We start from the raw sequence: 13,463 nt of genomic DNA, 5'->3' as shown, positions 1-13,463 counted from the left end.
TTTTGCGTTGTCAATTGCGTGTGAGAAAAGAGACTATAGAGAGCATATGATATTTTTTTATTTTTTTTATACCACGTCGGTGGCAATCAAGCATACGGCCCGCCTGATGGTAAGCGGTTACCGTAGCCTATGGACGCCTGCAACACCGGAGATTTTACACGCGCGTTGCCGACCCTTTAAAAACCTTTACACTCCTGTACACTTATTATATACGTATATATATAATATACGTATATCATATGCTCAAAGCTCGCTGCTACAAAATTACTATTCACTCGTTGGTATCGAAAGCATTATAAATTTAATAAGTAAGTATGTTATGGATGTTTACTTATTCTAAATATACATACTTACTTATTAAATTTATAATGCTTTCGATACCAACGAGTGAATAGTAATTTTGTAGCAGCGAGCTTTGAGCATGTCTTGACGAGGACTCTAAGAGCATCGCTATGTCGTGCCTCGGCGTGCCTGCCGCAGGATCCTGCGTGGGACACTACGCGGAAACAAAACATCCAGCATTCAATAAAATTAATATCCTAACGACAATTACCATTATTGTGTAGGTACTTTTATTTTGACAAAAACGAGAAATAACGGTGAGGTGAGACATTTGGCATAACACTCAATGGAAGCTGACTTGAAATTCCATTCACAATCTCCTTAAGCGCTGCTTCGGTCAATATCCTTAACTGTGCACGTACATATGTAATTCTCCTTTCTTTAAACAAGGTACGTCTGGATCTATTTTTGGAAGCATTTATGAGCATGATCTTACGAGTCCGGTCCGCCGCGCCGCCCGCGCCTCCTCCGAGGGAAGCCGGCCATTACCTTATTTCCACATGCCATTTCTAGCTTCCTATGTCTGTCGTATCAGTCACTTAACACTTTATTTAAATAGGACAATGCTACTATGTGAAACAATGGTGACAAATCTCAAAGGACAAATAAACTCGATACTCTTGATAAGTTAATTATGGAATACTTAGTTGCGCTAAACCGTCAGTTTACTATAACTATCGGAACACTTAGTTTCGTCGTACAGTCAGCATCAATAGTAACGGATGAAACAACGAACGCTCCATAACATAAGTAAAGGGGCCCACTGACTATCAGTCCGCCGGACGATAATGGCCTGTCAGTTAGAACAAAAATTTGACAGTTCCGAACAAATAACAGGCCGATATCGTCCGGCGGACTGATAGTCAGTGGGCCCCTTAAGTATAAGTATTACCTGCCATTCTGCATTTTTTTCCAAATAGAGATATTTATTTATTGAGAAGTTCAACAGCGTTTACATCAAATAATATACAAAAAACATGAGAACTTAAGCATAGCCAATAACAGAACTCCCTGGTATTTATAGTAGATGTAGGTATCTCTACAGTTCGCGATCTACAGTATCTGTCACAGTCTAATTGTGCTATATACAAGGATACTTATATGTTTTTGTTAAGCTATTATAAAATAAATACTTTTGACGCGTAGTCTGATCCGTTTCTTTTGATGCTGATTGTACCTAACCGTAGTCATGCCACTGAAGAAGTAGAAAAAAATGTTATTAAAAAAGATATAAATACTGACTTAATATTATTAGGTACAATTTTTTTTCTACGAGATCTACTTTTAAATATAAAATGATAAAATGTAGTGACCTTTCATTATTCCACTTACTCGTATAAACTCAATAAGAACATAATACGAGTACTTACATAATTTATATACCGAAACTAACGAAAAGTTGCTTTACTTTTAAACTAAGAAAAGAAACCATCCTCCCGCAGTCTTTATAACAGTGCATTTAATATAAAAACCCAATACAATATTCAGTGACAATATTTTCTTAGTTAATACGTTGATCTTAATAGAAAACATGCGCAAAATTACAAACCGGTTTAATAAAATATTCTTGTTACAATTAGTTCTAGTGATATTCTTGCGGGGCATGGATATTTTTATGACTAAGTAACCTTCGTGGAAAATGTAGATTAACCCGCGTTACATGTAGTTTCCATTTATATGCAATTATTGCATGCCTTTAGCATTAATGATTGTATCATTTCCTATTCGCTCACAATGTGTCCGGTGCATGTCATAAGGCCTCGCAGGCTGCATGGGTTTCACCAGGTCTACACGGTAATGAATAATTAATAAATAATTCTCGCTACAGCAATGGGTAATGATTGCATGCAGGTAAAGGCCGCTGGTACTGCGCATCTGACAATTATGGAGTCACGAAGGCTGACAGTAACACGTTTAGTCAACGCTTTGCCCTTTGGGACGTTGCAAATCAAGGATTTGTTACGTTGTAGGTATCCCCAAAAGACTACTTGCCCCATGTTAGATAAAGCGCTACACCTTTTACTTGGAATACACCTACTTAGTGCTCCATTCAACTGCAACCGATGTAATTCCAAATTAGGGTTGGTTGCACCAAACCGTCTGTCAGAGTTTTACCGTTCGCTAAATTTTATTGTATGGAAAGTTTCATAGTTCTCTGCTGCTTGACGTTAATCAGTCTGTTAATTGTGGTTGGTGCAACTGGCCCTTAATCTGATTATTAGTGCGTCGTGCTACCTATCTGCTTTACCAGTCTAATTTGCTTTGTCACGAGGGATCTTATGGATCTTAATGAACCACTTCGTAGTCGGTCTCATTCCACGTCAATGGTGTACCTGAGCCTATTGGTAAATACTTATGTATCTAGTGAATTAATAGAGATACGGATTATTTATAGAAATCAATAATAAGACCTAACTTTTCATATATTTAATATATTTAAATAGCAATAAGTCTAATAACGTTGATAAGTTATATTCTCTAATCTATACAAACGTATCTTAGGAATCTACTTTATTATTGCCTTGGTCCAACCCTGAGTCTTCCTTTCAACAAATAAGTATCATAGGGGTGTTCGATATTATTTATAGGTAATGTCTTCAATCTAAGTGTTACATATAGGTCTTTGATGTTACTATTTATTACACGGTCGTCATGAAAAATCCTATGATAGATCCCAAACGGACTTTAGTACAATACGTACATTTTTACACATTTACCTGCGGACTTTTTTAGTCCCGCTATATCCTAGTAGCTGTCCGAATGAATGGGGTAATGACAGGCATGGAAGTAGGTCCAGTCAGCAGCAGAAGTTGCTAAGCGGGCGAGGTGTTCAAAATTATCCTGACGCGACTTCATGTCTAGGTAATTTGGAACACCTCGCCCGCTTAGCAACTTCTGCTGCTCACTGTATCTACATAAATGAGTATTACAGAAACAAATAAACATTCAGTAGGCCTGTAAGACGTCAGGAAAAATGAAGACTTTGTAGCAACCTCTTCGCTATCCCGCTCTGCTCATAAAGTTATAGCACATCTATTTGTTGGCATGTTGTCACTGAATATCTATGCACTATTACGATCTGTCCAAGGCTTGCAGTGGCGTCAACAGACGCGTTCCGTACACAAATCATAAACGTTATAGACTACAGTTATGACTGCAAGAAATACAGGCACGTGGTCAAAGCTGTCCTAGATTTAGCCCACGCAAGTTTTCATACTCATAGTCATAACCATTTAATGCAACCATAGTGTAGTACAGATGAACTGTCGCCTGCGGTATTTCCGGACCGATATGACCTTCAAACCTTCAAGAAAAGAGCGTATTCCCATCTTAAAGGCCGGCAACGCACTTACAACCCCTCTGGTGTTGCGGGTGTCCATGGGCGGCGGTAATCGCTTACCATCAGGTGATCCGTCTGCTCGTTTGCCTCCCATTTCATTAAAAAAAAAAAAAAACTTATTTACTTATCTTAATAACAAAGTACAGCGAGCTGCAAAAGTGTATTCATGACTTGCCCGATCAATGTTGTAGCTCGCTGTACATTCAGTCTAGAGTCATACTCATACGGGCCATGGTAGGGCATTGCAATGATACAATAATTTATATAATGTATTTGCTAAGAGACAATTTGGAGCGCAATCTGCATATGTGTACAATAAAATAACCAGAGTACTAAATATGTACAACTTACAACTGTATAAGTGTAAAAAATATTAACTGAGTGGCTTAAAATACTAAACTACCAGGTGACAAGAGGCTCTGATATATTGAGTTTAAAGTACCTACTTATCAGATTTTATTATTTCTGGTATAACATTAGAAAATAATGACTGCCTACCTATCTATATGTTAGCATGCAATTAAGTGTAAGAAAAATATGATATTATGCTTTACAGGACCTATTGTATAAGAAAAACACCTATTGTGTAAGAAAAATACGATACATACCTACTATGCTTTACAGTACCTATATATGTATATGAAGTTCCGAAAAATAGGTACATCATCATCACCTGCACTCACACGATCTCATACATATTCATACACCTAGACACACACACACACGCACACAAGTTAAAGCAACAGAAAAACTTAAACGTACCTACTGGTGCGACTATACTATATATATATATATATATATATATACATGTATATACCTACTCCTCCCGGTTGCATCCCTAAGAAGCTCCGTTGCCTTTGACTAACTAACTAATCGCAATAATTGACACAGAACGTAGAACTAAGTATTATTTATTCTGTGACGCAGCCGCTGATGTTTACGTCATTGGCTGACAATGCTGACATATGATCTTCCATCTCTGAGTCAGGAGGTGAGGAGAAACTAGGTCTTATTCGGTTAGTCCGGTTTCCTCTGTTTTCATTCACCACAGACTCCGCAGAACAACTTTAATTCGAATCAGAACTTACAAAACCTCTCTCAGTATTCGCAGTTCCCTTGCAATTTGTGCTATCAAGGTTCCACTGTATGTACATGTACAGTAGGTATATGTACGAATTCCTCAGAGATAAACATTAAAACGCACATATTACAAACCCCGTAACGTGTGTGTCATTTTGATGTTCACGGGCAAATTAAATTCAGCACATACGCGTACGCGATACGCAAATGTATTATAAACACACGCTCGCGTTTAATTATGAAATCAAGGAAGTTAAAATGAAATTCTAAACAAACAACTAAGTACCTACGGTTCCAAACGTGACGTGTAAGGGCCGACATATTAAATTAGTCCCTAGCCCTCAGGAAATTAACCATATACTTACCTAACATACTGCATTACTTTACATACATTATAATGTTTATATTTTTATGTTTTGTTTTGTTTTTTTATTCGTATAGATTAAGTTAAAATAATTTATAATGTAATTTAATATTATGAAATAAATAAATCTAAATCTAAATCTAAATCTAAATGATATGTTTTTCAATAGATATAAGAGTAAATAGATAAGTCGCTTTACTGATTTAAAATACCTAGATAAAAAAAGTTGCTCTGAAGCGAGTTAGGTACCTACTTTCCATTTCACTCAAATATTTGTTCATGAATAGTCCTTGAACCTCCTACAGCTAATGTTCCCACATGTCGATATCGACATCGTTAACTTTATTTTATCTGTAACTACATATCTAATCATAATATTTGAGCCACAACGATATATTTAGGTCAAAAAACATGGAGGTATTGGAACAATTATTGTGTCTGGAATGTTTCTACATTAACTTTCATTGTCACCCAGCTTGTCACCTCCGTAAATATGAATTAAGGGGTAGACAGGTATAAAAGCAGGTGATTGAAGTGATAATACAAGTAATAGTTATGTCTCATGGGCATTCGCTTCGAGGATAGTTAACAACTTTAAAAAGTAGTAGATAGCTCCATTACACCCTTTCTTACCTATTTAGTTTAACATTTAAATGTTATTGAGTGTAAAATGTCGCTACGGATTATATAATATATAACCAAGATTTACATAATTTCAAGCATATTACTTGTTGGAGAATTGATTGGCTTATCATATAAAATACAGTTCCATTATAACAATGCATACGACCATAACTACCATTTTTAGACTCAAACTTCAGTTGTTCGGTGAATTTAACAATTTAAATAATTAACACAAATACAGGCATGGAATTTCTTCAAATGTATAGAAGACTAGAAAACGAAAAAGGCGCTATGTTCTTATTACCAATGTTTTCATAAAATATTAGCGACAACTACGTATATTTGAGCCATGAGCAAACAAGGTAACGTAAATGAAGTGACTCGTGTCGTACTGCTCAATAAGTATCGAAGGCGACGACTGGTCGTCCAGGTCCCGGCCAATGGCAAAAAATACTATTCATATTAGTTTCGTATATGGATATTGGTTACTAATGCTTGTCGTAATGTGCTCCTACCAACAATGTGTAGTTTGCTTTTATGGTAAGACGTAGGGTCGCGGCCAGGGCTAACCGCCTAGACAGCAGGCCCAATGGTATAACTATAGGTAGATTAAGTATTTAAATTAATTCTGAGGAAGGCCCGATAAACTTGTGTAAGTTATACGCTGTGAAACTACATAATAGGTACATACTATAATTTAAAACTAACATTTATTAACACTTGACTGCCTATTATCCATCAACTCGCAAAATCTCAGCACTCATGACACACATCCGCCCATCGCCACGCCAGCAGGTCACACTGGTGCTGATGCCAGGAGCGTATTCAGTAGGGCCAAAGCGCGGAGTATCGGCGAGTTCCTATTTATGTGCAGCCGTACGCGCAGTGGGTACCTACTGTTAATAGGGGACGCACACACGGCTTAAGGTTAACAACTGAAATAATTATAATAGCCGTCATGTATTTAGCACATGAGATTTAATTAGGCTTAAATAACAGTTTATGTGGAAATTGGGTGAAATAATCCTGAATTAACACCCAAATTTATAAGTACAATTTCGTAAGTAAAGTAACTTTTCGTAACAATAATCAGTCTTAGAGATATACTTTATAATCGATCCATATAAACGAAAATTATAATAAAATATAGCAAATTGGTAAATAAAAAACAATAATATTTATTTTTTCCATGGCTCATGTTAGCCTGTCATTCCCCATATAGGATAATAAGGCTTAATAGTTATTTGTTATACAAGGGTGCAAAGTTGTATTTTACCCGCGAGTGTGGAATTGAAACACGAGCAAGGGAAAGGATTCTATAGTTGAACCACGAGCGAAGCGAGTGGTTCTAAAATAGAATCCTGAGCGTAGCGAGTGTTTTAACACACGAGAAGTAAAATACATTTGCACCCGTGTGTAACACAAAACTTTTCCCCTTATGGTAAGACGTAGGGTCGCGGCCAGGGCTAACCGCCTAGACAGCAGGCCCAATGGTATAACTATAGGTAGATTAAGTATTTAAATTAATTCTGAGGAAGGCCCGATAAACTTGTGTAAGTTATACGCTGTGAAACTACATAATAGGTACATACTATAATTTAAAACTAACATTTATTAACACTTGACTGCCTATTATCCATCAACTCGCAAAATCTCAGCACTCATGACACACATCCGCCCATCGCCACGCCAGCAGGTCACACTGGTGCTGATGCCAGGAGCGTATTCAGTAGGGCCAAAGCGCGGAGTATCGGCGAGTTCCTATTTATGTGCAGCCGTACGCGCAGTGGGTACCTACTGTTAATAGGGGACGCACACACGGCTTAAGGTTAACAACTGAAATAATTATAATAGCCGTCATGTATTTAGCACATGAGATTTAATTAGGCTTAAATAACAGTTTATGTGGAAATTGGGTGAAATAATCCTGAATTAACACCCAAATTTATAAGTACAATTTCGTAAGTAAACTTTATAATAATAATCAGTCTTAGAGATATACTTTATAATCGATCCATATAAACGAAAATTATAATAAAATATAGCAAATTGGTAAATAAAAAACAATAATATTTATTTTTTCCATGGCTCATGTTAGCCTGTCATTCCCCATATAGGATAATAAGGCTTAATAGTTATTTGTTATACAAGGGTGCAAAGTTGTATTTTACCCGCGAGTGTGGAATTGAAACACGAGCAAGGGAAAGGATTCTATAGTTGAACCACGAGCGAAGCGAGTGGTTCTAAAATAGAATCCTGAGCGTAGCGAGTGTTTTAACACACGAGAAGTAAAATACATTTGCACCCGTGTGTAACACAAAACTTTTCCCCTCACTATAGCGAGGAAAGTGGAACATCCACAGGCGTTAGATCATCTTCATCAACTGGAATCACTCATTTTTTTACGATATTATAACAAAAAACTCTGGAAATTCTGTACTTTTACGTGAGAAGTTATTAAGTAAAATTTTCGTTGACAATGTTGACATTTCTGACGTATGAAATGTCAATGATGCGTTTTGAAATTGCATCGACTTAACTTGTGCGTTCAGAATTATATTCAACATAATTATTAAAAAACAAACCTTTATTATGGAATTTTAAGGTTTATGACTTAAAATCATTAAATAAGGCTAAATCTGGTAGTTTTTATTAGATTCTCAAACCATTTATTTAATGATAATTAATATCGAACGAACCATTATTATGAGAGTTTTACGTTTTGTTATCTGTCAAGCTACTTAAACACGCTCCATCCAAGGTCAAATTACTTTCCCCACTAGTGGATAAAATGCGTTTTTCCCCGCTTGTTTTAAAGGATAAAAGACGGCTTTCCGAGCTAGTGAGGGGAAAAGGTAATTATTGTAGGCCGTATTACCCACCAATAATGTATGTGGATTATTCGACGTTCATGCCAATATCGTTTCTTAAACAAACAAGGATAAAAAATAATGGGATTGTCACATGTTATTCACACGTTTAGCACAATATAAAAAAAAAATAAGAAAGTAAATGATTGTAAATTGCCATTGATAAGCGTAGTATTAGTACAGAAACTACATACATTTTTTTCGGGACCATATATGTGAATAGTGCCACAATTACGCAACACTGGCGGCCGGGTGACTACTTAACTAGCCAGAAAGTATGAATTTTTTGCTTCTGATCGTCAACTAAGTGTCACCTGACAAGGCCATGGTCGGGTCCGCACATTTTAAACATGATTTTGGCAAGTGGCAAGGCCTTATAACCCGCCAGGCCTTATTATTACCCTCAGGTACCTTAAACATAATAGTTTAAAAAGTATCTATCAATTATAAATGATTCTACAGTGGCCAAGTTTCCGATGGTTGACTGTACATCGTAATTTGTTTTATTCATAGGTACAATTAGTATTATTTATTATTTATTTATTTTAAACTTTAATGCACAAGAACAAGTACAAAAGGCGGACTTAATGTGTTGAGGCATTCTCTACCAGTCAACCACTGGGCCAAACAGAAATTAGTTAATTAGTTAAGTATTGTAGAATATGAATATCTATCATTATACCTACCTACACAGCGCTCTATAATTATGCTTACACAGGAACATGAAATGGCCACCACCAATTAAATTTAGGTCCCATATCAAAAATGTATAAACGTCAAAATTACCAATGCGGAAATTAGATTTCCCATTTCCTAAACTGTCACGCGAGCAATGTCGCGTGAATCATTATGGCGCTCGGCGGGATGATGGGGCGCATTCGGAGCGTGAACCCTGTACTAATTAGAATAATTCGCGTCCCACCACAAAACTACTCGTACCTATTCGGCCATTAGCCACTCATTACACTAGACGGGTGAATTATCGCCGAATCACCGACGCTCTTTGTTGTCCACACAACGAACTCGCGGACGAATTCACTGAATAATGTTAATCGTCGTAACAAACGAATGTTAACTGATTTACTAAACTAGCGGACTATGTCGTAAACCTTTCGAGTAATGAAGGGGCGTCGAGAATCATACCTACTTATCAGCGTATTTAATCACAAACTAATTTACGCGTTTCCTGCATAAACAGAGCATATCATTAACAGCGTCTACATTTTGTTGAAAGCTCCGCTCGATCCACGGGATGGGTTTATAGACCATTTAACAAAAAAGATAGTAATATTTTTAATTTTTACAGCGTAAACAGTCATGGGTGAGTTGGGCACGAAGCTCGGCTTTGACGAGTTGGCGGGAGGAGCAGCGGGCATCAGCAGGGCGCTATTGGCCGAGTTCATAGGTAAACAAAACATAGAGATACAAATACATTCCTAGATATTAATGCCGCATACTTAAAATATTAATACATTGTGCACTGAGGGGTAAGTGCAATATTGGAAACGAGGGGATTAATTCACGACAGCCGCAGGCAGGAGTGAATTAAAGGCCCGAGTTTGCAATATTCTTAACCCCGGAATTACACACAATGTTTTTAATGACACTTGCGGAGAAAAAACTAAATATTAGCGAAATCATTCTTAAATACGGTGACATTTCAAAAATTCGTCCGCCATATTCCCATTTTTTGACAGGTTAAGCTTCGAAGGCACAGATCCATCCGGTATTCAGCTACGACTGAAAATTGTGTAAAAATATTTAAAAACGGCTATTAAATTAATCAAATTAAATACCTATTTTTAAACATAAAGAAAAATATTAATTTACCTAATGAAATATTGGTGGGTAATACGGCCTATTAAACTTCCTAGGGAGTTTAGCATTTTTTCCACAATCCATAATTCCCAAGGGAGCAATGTCTTAGGCCTTTGTCCTTTATTTCACCTGCATGAAATAAAATCTTTTCGAGCAAGTGTGATGAAATAGTTATTTTCACCACGCCAGCTGGTAAGGCTCTCTCGATTATTCAAAAACTGATAAGAAAGTTGCATTTTATTCACATGTGAGGCAAAGTAATCAAATGAAAATTTTGAGTTGTTTTCTTATGTTTGCTGTCAAAATATTTAATAACATTCATTTTAAATCGATTTGCTTTGATTTTGTTTGATATTTTACAATTAGTCTTTTTCTTGTGTGGGTGTGGTGAAAAATGTTGTGTTTCACTCGGTGGCAAAATTTGTTTCACCCTCGTGCCTTGAAACCCCCGCAACGCTCAAGATTTAATTATTCGAACCACTCGCTACGCTCGTGGTTCAATTTTAGAATCTTTCACTTGCTCGGGTATCAATATTAGCACGAGGGGTTAAACAACAACTTTGGCCCCTTGTAGAACAAATAACTTGTCAATTGCGATGATAATGGACAATCTATAAAAAGCTACCTTGCCTTTGAAGTTTGACTACTATTAAGTACCTCCCTAATCGACTTTGCTTGAGTAGTTTTTGAGAATTTAAGGTAAATGCAGCTATTAACGCCCCCCTTAAGGCAATTTTAGAATCGACCATAGTTTTTAAGTATAAACCTGTATACTTTTCCATTTTTATATGCTAATATTATATTTATAAATAGTATTTTATACAATCGTGATATAATAGATAGCTTGATTATATCACTATTGTATACAATACTTTTTCTACGAGACAAAAAAATAATACTTTTAACTGGTAGAATCATATAGGTAAACAAACCAAAAGTATACAGCTAAGATACGCGAGCTGCCGCAGCCCGCGATACCTTCATACGATACCAGCCCCCGGCGGGTTGGTCAACGACACCTCCTCGTAACTCATGAGGCCCTGGTACCTGCTCAAGCTAAATTTAATTTTAAGACAGTTTTTTTCTCGATTTGGTCACCGTAGCCTATGCAGACTAACAAGCAACGCTAAGCGGTTTTCGTAGGGTATGGATGTTGCTATATGAAGGGTGTCACATGCGCGTTTCTGACTTATGAAGCAATTGTTTCTACTACAACATATAATAAAATGTTTCTGTTGGCCAACCAATCACAAAGCAGATGCGACGCAGCAGCGTGTATGCTAAGCTAATTTGCATTGAATCGAGTCTCCTTAAACAAGAAATATTTTATCGAAATGTATGAAGTTCTATTTTCAAAATTTTTATAATTGACTAAACCGTATTGATAAAATTCTTACGCTTAAGTCGGAAGTGCCATAGACTATCCAACGTTGAAAAGAGTAAGGTTGTAGTGTTGCATATGAAGTTGTAATACACAGGTTATACTCGACGAGTAGAAAATAGTTATTTGTGCAACAAGAGAGGAAAGCTGGTTTTTCTTGCGAGTGTTTATTTTGAGTCCCGAGAAAGCGAAAGATTCTATAATTGAATCACGGGCGAAGCGAGTGATTCTAAGTTAGAATCTTGAGCGTAGCGAGGGACTCGAAAACACGAGATGTAAAATAACTTTGCTCTCGTGTTGCACACATAATTTTTCACCTAGGTAGTGAGAACATATTAAAGGTTAAAATGTATTTCGAATTACACAGAATATTCCACATAATACAGAGAAACAAATAATAAAATAAAAATTGTAATAGAAGTATGAAGTGGCAGTTCATGGCCTACACTAAATTAAAAAGCTACTTTGTTTCACTCCCTGGAGTGAGGAAAGTCGCACTTTCGTCACTCCAGGGAGTGACGAAAGTAGGCATGTTCGAGCTGTTGAGGTGGAAAGATAATTACTAACCTACCTGTACCTAAACTAAATAAAGGATTATGATGTAAAAAATATTTTTTTAAAGATTCGATTGTTGCTATTACCGACCCATAATAATGGCTGTGAAGCTATTAACGATTTTTAAGCAGCTATTACCGATCGTTATAAGAGAAGGTATGTGCCCAGCAGTGAGACGTATATATCTAGGCTGGTGTGGTGACATAGTTTCCATATTGTATTATTTTAAAAGTTTCTAAGTATTTTTAATATTTTTATAGGAACATAAAAAATTCCTATTTTCAATATGAACAAAAAAAATCCAGAATTTTCTAGGAACTTCCACGCTTTGGGGAGATAGATCTGGGTCAGTTTGAGTGTGTGTATTTATAATAATAGGTACCTATCATGTCACAAAAGTAAGTATGATATGAAATTACTCGTATATATCTACGGTCGGGTCGGTCGGTAATAGTTGCTTATGGTTGCTATTACCGATTCCTATGAGTCGGTGATAAAATATGTGGAACATAAAATGCATTACCGACTCATAAAAAAATATTATTTTTATTTAATTGACCTTGTGACTACAAACCAGTTTGTAATTATGTAACATAAAAAAATATAAGCACATATACGCAGTTTCAAGTAATAAAAAGTTTCACATGAATGTTGTTACTACACAACATCGGTCCTTCAATAATATCATAGCTGTGGGTAATTTTACAACGCTGAAATAAGAAAACTAGATAACAACTTGTAAGTCGGTAATAGATTTTTAAAAAGACTAATTGTTTGAGTTTAAACGGGTTCATAAAAAATACTTGTGTTGGTATGTTATAATAATATAAAAGAATGAAAAATTAAATATAACGTTGTGGCTGTTACCGACTTACGGATCGTTGATAGCTGCTACAACTAAAAGTTGTGAAGCTATCACCGTCCTAGTTTAATTTAAAGTTTTATGGTTTTAAGTCTTTTTTTAGACAAATTGTGATGTAAAAACAAGAATTTACAATTGAATGAATACATTTAGTAATAAAAAGTAAAGTACAGTAGTCAATTATTTAAATAAATGTCTTAAAACAGAAAAGTCATGTACTTACTTGA

General features: G+C 36.1%; 1 protein-coding gene across 1 annotated transcript in view; it reads left to right on the top strand.

Annotated features, from left to right (window-relative positions):
- LOC134754914 (aquaporin AQPcic) overlaps positions 1–13,463 on the top strand; it is a 55,132-nt gene that overhangs the window by 14,644 nt on the left and 27,025 nt on the right. Inside the window, exon 2 of the mRNA XM_063691388.1 lies at positions 9,927–10,025. Coding sequence (XP_063547458.1) covers positions 9,938–10,025 — 88 coding nt within the window. The 5' untranslated portion in view covers positions 9,927–9,937. The remainder of the gene's footprint in view (positions 1–9,926; positions 10,026–13,463) is intronic.

This window comes from Cydia strobilella, chromosome Z, assembly GCF_947568885.1.
Source record: "Cydia strobilella chromosome Z, ilCydStro3.1, whole genome shotgun sequence".
NCBI classification, from domain to species: Eukaryota; Metazoa; Arthropoda; class Insecta; order Lepidoptera; family Tortricidae; genus Cydia; species Cydia strobilella.
Note: the sequence above shows the minus strand (reverse complement) of the source record. Positions and strands in the feature narration are given on the sequence as shown.